Below are 8,623 nucleotides of genomic sequence, written 5' to 3'. Positions count from 1 at the left end.
GGAGAAACACTCCAATTTGCATATAGCTTAGATTACCGTAGGTAGACTCTTAATTAATGCTTGTTGAACAAATTTGTTTTTTAATAACAATATACATTGGCAATCTCTCATCATTGTATATATTCTTTATTCTTTCATTCTTTTAATCACTGTGTAGTACTCCATCAAATGGATAAACCATAATTTAATCTAGCTACTGTTTATGGACATTCAACTTACTGCTTTTCCTTTTCCTTTTTTTCCTATTATAAACAATGTAAAAATGAACATCTGCCTATTCTTCCATAAGTTTATCTTATTATTAGTGTAAGAGCTTTATATACAATCGATATTTAGCCCTTTGTCATACATAGTCACATTTTTCCTTAGCTTTTTGTCTTTGAAGTTTATTGTGTTTTTGTAACTTCATGTTTTTGCCCCGTGTTAGTTTGGGGTGTTTTTTAACATTTATATAGCCAAATGTATTCATTTTTTCCTTTGTAACTTCTTGGGTTTGTGGGACTCTTTAAAAGGACAGCTGCCCCCTAACATCACTGGGTCTTTAAAGGATCAAGCATTATATGCTCTGTCACTCCTTGGATCAATGGTACCTGTCACCTGGACGGAAAGGTTACTTCTGTCCAGGTGAGTGGCAACAGAGCAGGCTATCTGGTTATTCAGGGTTACCATGTGACAACAGCAGTAGTCAGCATCTGGGTCGTCACTGACTACAATACTTCAACAAGCCATTCACATATTTTTTATTTGATAATAACATAATAAACTACCCAGGGACATTACTGATGTTCCCCATAGATGAACATTTGCCTTTGAAACTAATACCTCGTTATTTCAGAGCTTAAGAGCAATAGAAAATGAGTATGGCAACCCTGAACAAGCGTAAATCCCATGATCCACTTCCAGAAGAACAAATTTTATGAATACTATTCACACTTTAGGGAAGTAATAACTGACTGTTTACAAGATGCACTGCACTATACTGTAAAAATGTTATAAAATAATTACATGAAGTCATATAAGTACTTAAAAGACTTTATTATATGCTTATGTCTAATTGAAATCCACGTAAACAGTCACATTAAACACATTCTTTATGCATTATACTTGAAAATATAAAATACAAAACCAATTCCATTATTTCTCATATTAAACCTTTTCTTTAATTTTTTTTAGCTTTCTTTGACATCATAATAAAATGAAAAAGAGAAGTACACAAACAGAAAAGTCTTAGGTAATATTTTTAAACCCTTTACCTACCGTATTTAATATTTCCAAGATAATTCTGCCATACAGGATCAAATGCATCTCGCTCAAAAATGTGCGCTCACCAGCCCTCTGCAAAGAGGGGGCTGCTGGCAGCACAGCTCTACAAAGTCCTCTAGGCCTCCTGTCTCTGAGGCCGCTCAGTCACAAGCTGCCTGAAGGTTACGGTGATTCACACAGGACTAGATGTTCGAAGAGGAAGTTACGACGGGGGATGGTCCTCCCCTCGGATGCTTCGGTACTTAGCCATATCTTCTGGAAAGACTTTAGAAAGCTCTTGAATCAACAGGCTTTTAAATTTCTAAGAAGAAAATGTACACTGTCAAAACAGCTTTGTGTGTGACCCATCACCCAAATTAAAGACTACCCCCACCCCTAGAGCCCTCTGAACAAACAGAATCTGCTTTGCCCTCACGCGAACCCATGTTCCAGCGCTGCCTGCTCATTGCCCACGGATGCAATACTTGGTGAACCAGCTGCAAATAACACCTGCAACTATGTTACAGGTACATTAAGAACTACCTGAAAGAGAAATTCACCTTTCAAATACAACTTCTTCCCTCCTGCTTCAAAGTGAAAACAGGCCATCCTATAGGGAGCCAGCCACATAGGTGGAAATGATTTTTGCACACAGCACACATAACAGGAATCTTCAAATAATACTTAATTAAGCAATTAATGATTTGAACCACATCACACACACTGTGTGCAAACAGCTCAATCAAAGCTTTCAGGGCACCTGGAAACCTGTCTACACCAAATGCCATGGCTTCCTGACCCTTATCGGCTGAACATTCGTTGTACGCCAGTCTTAAAGGCAGCAAAGTACCTATCAGCACCTCAAAATCTTTCTTATAAGCTACAATAAGAAGAAGCTGTATGGATATAAACAAAGGTGTAATACTTACACAGGTAAGAATACTCTCAAAGGAGACTGCACTCCAACAGGATAATAAACACGCACTGCGCAAAGGAAGGCCATGGAACGGCAGTGACATTCACAGGTCTCAGACAGAATGAGGCCAAGCGACAACAGAGGCAAACTGAAGGTAAATCACACAGTCCCCGTGCAGTACCACCAACAGGAAACCTCTGCATCACCCACAGAAGCGTGGTGGGACCGAACAGAACACATTTGGACCACACCCTGTCCATATAGAGGAGATTTCTGCTTGACAATGCAACTCACTCACACAGCAGTCCGAAGAGTCACAACTCACTACTGATTAACGTTGTTCTATGCCCAAGGGTGACACTGAGTTCAACAGCAACTCAGTCCCAAGCTGACAAAACAGAAATGAAGCCACATTAACAGTCACAGCAAAGCCACCTCCAGGCATGCTGCCTATCACCAGTACAGATACCCTGGGGGGACACTGGGAAGCCCTGCGACCTCACACGTGACGCCTGTCACTGTCATCCTGAGTGTCTCTCTGCTTGCTCCTCACACTGTCTGAACCTAAGAGGTCACAACAGAAACGGAAACCATGTGGCTGGGCCAGAATCAGAAATGGGGATGGAGAGGCAGAGGGCTCATTGTATGAGGCCAACAGAAATGGGAAACCAGAAAAGGGATGGCACCATCCAATTAGAGGAAAAAATAAACCACACAGGCTCCAACTTGGGACCATATTTGAGTGAATTTAAGTAAGAAAAAACAAGGTATTTCCTGCTGTAGATGCCTCATCACAGCAAAGAAACAGAGCAGGTTCTCTGTGGAGAACTGTGTGACGGGGGATATGGTTTAAGAGTCTGGAGTCTGAAGCTGAAGACCAGCACCCACGAAGAAAAACAGAATGAGGATTCAAGACTCCTCCAAACCAAAGAACCACAATTACCGGAAAAGGCCCAACAGAAGGCATCACTGATATTTAACTTTGTTTACTACCTGGTATACAATTCAGAAATCTCAATTGTGTAATGTAATAAAATAGGTGATGTTTTACCAAGTATGGAAAAGAACAACAGTCTATTAGCCAAATTACTTTTTAAGGCTTTATGTCCTGACGTTTTCTGTTTATAGGAGCCTTACCTTCATCGTATCAATCTTCCCTTTAACTTGTTCATTTTTCGCCAGAGCTCTTTCCAGGCACTCTTTGGTGTAGAGTTGTGGGTTTCGACCTTGATCTATATATCTGGAAACAGGAAACATGTAATTAACACTCTCTTGGCGATATCTATTCTCAGTTTTCTTATGGGGGAAAAAAAATTAGTCGTATATAACTTCACACAGCCTGTTCAGAAGAAACGGTGTCCAGCAACCAGGTACGTTAGGATTTCTTCATTTATACAAGGATAGATGATGTGCTCTCATATCACTTGTAATAACATGAACAACTCATAAAATCAAGTAATGATCACTTAATAACCTGGCAAGCTCCACAGCCACACCACTTCACATGTGCAGCATCCACGCCTCCCAAAGGCTTCATGGCCATTACCATCTGATCCTCACAACCTGCGAGGTTAGGAAGCTCTGGATAAGAGAGAACTAAAAGTGGGCCAGGGCTTCAGGCCCAGCAACATGGGGGAGCCAGGGAGAGCCCTCCAAAATGCAGCCTACACTCCAGGTCCCTGTCCCCTTGGGGATCCTCTGTGGAGGGAGCTTGGGCTGCTGGAAGAATAAGGGGGAGAGCTGTAAGTGGATAGCCGGGCCCTGCTCACCCCAAGATTACTTTAAAAACTGTTCCACTCTTTCAGTTCCATTAAATAACCTCAGTAACTTGAATCTAACAGAGAGAGGGATTCTCTCCAATAATTTAACAGCATAAAACTGTTTCTTGAAGTTTTCAACACTTGTCTCCAAAATGTATTCATTATCCCAAAGATTTCACTAAGCATACTGCCTAGACAAATATGCCCATTTTACCAGCTGTAGGCCACCTGCCTACTTCTGTACCCTGAAGACCTTCATATCACTCAATTAAATTTAATTATTCATTACAAAGAAACAAAAATTACCACCACCACGTTGCCAAGTCCGATTTATGTATTTTAATGCTTCAGTTAAAAAAAAAAATCACTTCAGATCAAAGGCAGTTAAGTTTCTGTTAATGGCATAAAAACTGGACTCTAATCATGGCAGACAGCAAAAATTACCAAATCACAAGTTCTAGAAATTCCACTGTATTGCAATGTTTTTTGAAATGATGGAATGAAGGAAGCAAAATTATGGTTAATTCTAAACAAAATCCATCCATTTCCAGAGGAAAAAAAACTTACAGATTCAAGTGTCCTAAATAGACAACCATTCAACAGCAATATTATTCAGATTGGACCCCACTTCTGCCAACACACCACCCTGAGGTCAGGAAGTGCTGGACAGAAGGGCCCAGACTTACATCTTTATCTTTGTTACAGACACAATGTGTCTGCCAAGTATGTGAAGGCCACCGTGAACCTGGAAACTCCTTCTACTTCATGCAAAAATGACTAACAGTTTGCATCACTGCTTATTACAGCCCAGAGACCACCAATCCCCAATACCCCAAGTGAGTCTCCCCTGCCCCTTCTGCCCACCTGCTGGGGCTGGGACTGTGGCTGAGCTGGCTGAGGCCCCACTCCCCCTGTCCTTTAGCAACCTCTCCCCATCATCTTACTCTCATTTGTCCCTCTTTAATGACTCAAGTAGTTACTGGCATCTGTCAATACACACATCCTGCACATTCATGACCAGAAGAGCACTAATGAGGAAGGCAAAGTAGCCTCCACCTTCCCACACTCCACAAGCCGGCATCATCACCAAGAGTCCAGAGCTATAACACATGTACATGACCTTCACCCACCTGAAGCCAGAGAACTCAGTGGGGCTGAGAAAACATGACACCATGGCCAAAAGGCAAGGATGGAGCCAAGCCCGTGAAAACTGCAGCCTGAGTGTCCTATCTTTGTGGACAGCTGCTGAGTCTCTAACTTCTGGGGATGTAAAATAACAGCAGCTCTTCCTTTATTGTTCAAGGAAATTGGTGGTTTACATTTGCAGTTATACCAAAAAAGGCTAGCATGCTTTTGTAGATCGGAGCCAGTTTCAGGAGGAAGAGGCTGTCTGTCAGGAAAACAGCACTGGCTGAGGAAGGGACAAGTCCAGGATTTTACTCTTAACTCTGACACTGACTAGTAAATAGCCCACTGTAGTTACTTATCAGTTCCTTCACCTGTGAAATCAGGGGTGTGATAACCAAACCAGTGTGATAAAGCTTGGATTAAAAAAAGTAAGAAGTTATTTCCTGAATGCATTCTCTGGGCCATGACTGTGGTAGGCACATAAACTCCTGTAGAAAACCGTGAACAGCCTTCCCAAACTTACTTGGCCTAAGAAAAAATTTTTTCAGCAGAGTGTATATATATATCCACCTCCCAGAAGTAGCAGTCCCAGGGAAGTATCAGAGATAGTAGACCAGATTACTTTTCAGGTTGTTTCTGGCTGTAATTTTTAAAAAATACAACCCACTTAAGACTTTCTACCTTTTTTCTCTTTTTTTTTTAAGTTAAAAAGGAAAGTTATATGGCTGTCCTTCTAGCTAAGCAAAACTTTGAGGGTCTATGATGTTTTTTCTATTTCATACACCTCTACTCACAAGGAACTCTTTTTCAACAATATTGAGATTTTTAAATTGCTAATCCCATCACAACAGGAAACTCCATGTGGGCAGGTGTATTTGCCTATTTTCTTCACTGGCATATCTCCAAGCACCTAGGCTGTGCCTACAACATAGCGGCAGGCACTAAAACACCAGTGACTGAAGCAGTCATTACACTACAATTAAACAAGAATTATACTTGAATGAATATCAGAAATGGTACTTACTCGAAAACTTCTAAAGGTACAGTAATATCATGAAGCTGCTGTCTGCACTTATCAATATCCTGTAAGCCGGTCACGATAAAATTCCTGGGGGAAAAGGCAAAAATGGGGGCATTTGGTTAACTCTCCATGACACCATGAGCACCGCCCACAAAAGTGCCCCTTCCACATGCAGGGGTTACACGCAGCTCATAACTTTTTGGTTACCTAAAGAATTCCAAGGAAGGACTTGGAATCACAGACTATCCTCAGATCTTTGTCGATTTGCTTCCTAAACTAGCAACTGCCAATACTGGGGGGCAGGAACCAATCCCCTTGAGAATCTAATATGAACCTTCTCTCAAAAACAGTTACCGTGATGTGCATGCGATTTTGTGTGTGGGTTTCAGAGAACACATGGGGTAGTGGACTCCAGCTTAAGAACCCATCCTCCAGGTCTGGGGGGAGGAATGCCATCACTACCTGGTTGAATTTCAGTTCCCCTGGTGGGGAGCCCTCCTACGTCACCGTCTCGGGGCTAGTCCCACAGCACTGGGTATGTAACACAGTGTTGCAATCATGTCTGTATGCCTATCCTCTCTATAACGCTGGGAGCTCTTCTCCAGAGCATTCTCTTCGCGTGTTTGCCTCGGTCCATCCCAGGGCCTAGCGCTATGGCCAGCACAACGCTGTTGCCAAAAAATATTGGTTAATAAACGGTCTGCGGCCTTTCTCACCGCCCCCTCCCCCCTTCAATTCCTCCACATGCAGGCCGCTGCAGCAGGTGGTGTCAGAGCACTCCCAGCGAAGCCCGCCTCCCCTCCGGAGAGATGCAGGCTCCGAATTCCCCAGAGACCAGGAGGAAACCCTGGGAGTCACCAGTGCGCAGGGAGAGGCTGAGATAATGAAGCGTGACTCCCTCGCATGTGGCCCCAGTACAGACACTGTATTGTCCGGCACGATAACGTCTCCGCATGGGCCCTCCAGGTCCCAGCGAGGCAAAGCGGGGAGGAGGCGGGGGGTGGGGGACGGGCCACCGGCGGCAGCTGCGGCCCGCCCTAGCGCACAGCCTGGAGCAGGGGGAGTCCGGGAGGGGCCAGGCCCAGAGGAAACAGGGAGAGAGGACGAGGCTCTCCGCCCGGCCCTCGCTCTCCGACCCCCGCTCCCGGCTCTCGGATCCCGGTTTTCCATCCCCGACCCCCATTCCGGCTCCCCGGGCGGACGCCGCCCGGCCGGCCCCGGGAAACGCCGGCGGACTCGGGCTGCCACTTACAGTTTCTGGTTGAGCCCGGCCTGGCTGCTGGGCTGGAAGTCGCTGACGATGATGCCGAGCTGCCGGATGTTCTCCACGAACTTCTCCAGATGCTCCTCCAGGTGGTCGAACTTCTCCGCCATGGCCCCACGGTCCGCTACAACACCACTCGCGTCGTCCTGCTCCGCCGCTTCCTGCTTCCGCCCGAGCCCACCGCCACTTCCGTTTCCTCTAGGGGCGGGAGGAGGGGGCTGGATCTGGATCCCGGAGCGCTTTGGGGGCGGGAGGGGCGGGCTTTATCTAGGCCCCGCCCCAGAAGCCCAAAGCGGCACCCGTGAGCGGACAACCAGGTGTCAGTCATCAGGACTCCCCAGCGTGCTGCAAGGGCCCTCAAGACCCCGCTCCACTTCCACTGGCCCTGAACAAGTTCCCTTGTCCCTGAGCCTCTGTTCACGTCGATAAAATCAGGAAAAATGAGACCTGACAGTTACCTGAGGTTATTTTGAAAGTTTGGAAGATATGGAAAACTTTCTAGGAAACTACCAAAAATTAACTTAAGAAATACTAGGAAGTCGGAATAGACCCTAACCTTTCAATAAACTGGTCAGTGGGCAAATTCTCTTTTAAAGAAATGAAAGGCATCAATCCCTGACAGCTTCTTGCATTAAATTGTCTAAACAAACAAACACATCCCAGCTCATTTTTAAAGGGTTGTATAACTTTGATAGGAAAATCAGATAAATGTTATGCCCAGATTTCAAGATTCCCAAGAAACCACATCAGGGAGCCAGCCAATCCGATGCAAAAGCATAAGAATCTGTATTTCAAGCTAGCTGAGCTCCCCATCCACCAGACTCGCCAACACAATGGCAGGCCAAGTGGCTGAGAGAGGGAACCCCCGCTTAGAGACGGGCTTTATAGGGGGGGGTTGGAGTAAGGGGAGGAGAAAGGACATAGCCCTTACCCTGAGGCAAGATGGAGGGCGTAGCCCTCGCCCTTTCAATAACAAGATGGGGAGAAGGAAGTAAAGAAAATATAGTCCAATCCTCCTTCTGAGAGTGGGTGGAAAAAATCCTAAATAAAACATAAGCAAACTGAATCAACTATCATGTGTCAGCTACCTCTTGTTACAAAGCAAACCTCCCTACAACTTAGTGGCTTAAAACAACCACCATCCTCCTATTTGCTACCAAATCTGCAATGTGGGCTGTGCATGGCATTCACAGCTCCTTGTCACATTGGTGGGGGTGGCCTCACTGGGGCTAGAGGATCTGCTTTCAAGGTGGCTGGCTCACTTTGTTGCCATGTTGATAGTGGATGCCAGC

General features: G+C 45.0%; 1 protein-coding gene across 1 annotated transcript; it reads right to left on the bottom strand.

Moving 5' to 3' along the window:
• Positions 1–1,035: 1,035 nt before the first annotated feature.
• Positions 1,036–7,495, bottom strand: MED10 (mediator complex subunit 10). The gene is made up of 4 exons (XM_070411439.1): positions 7,320–7,495; positions 6,071–6,154; positions 3,296–3,398; positions 1,036–1,564 (listed from the first exon to the last, which is right to left on the bottom strand). Exons 1-4 carry the CDS (start codon positions 7,439–7,441, stop codon positions 1,466–1,468), a joined length of 408 nt encoding a protein of 135 aa, XP_070267540.1. The 5' UTR covers positions 7,442–7,495; the 3' UTR covers positions 1,036–1,465.
• Positions 7,496–8,623: the final 1,128 nt, after the last annotated feature.

This window comes from Myotis yumanensis, unplaced genomic scaffold (genome assembly GCF_028538775.1).
Source record: "Myotis yumanensis isolate MYYU_CA2020_CCGP unplaced genomic scaffold, mMyoYum1.0.hap1 SCAF_4, whole genome shotgun sequence".
NCBI lineage: Eukaryota > Metazoa > Chordata > Mammalia > Chiroptera > Vespertilionidae > Myotis > Myotis yumanensis.
Note: the sequence above shows the minus strand (reverse complement) of the source record. Positions and strands in the feature narration are given on the sequence as shown.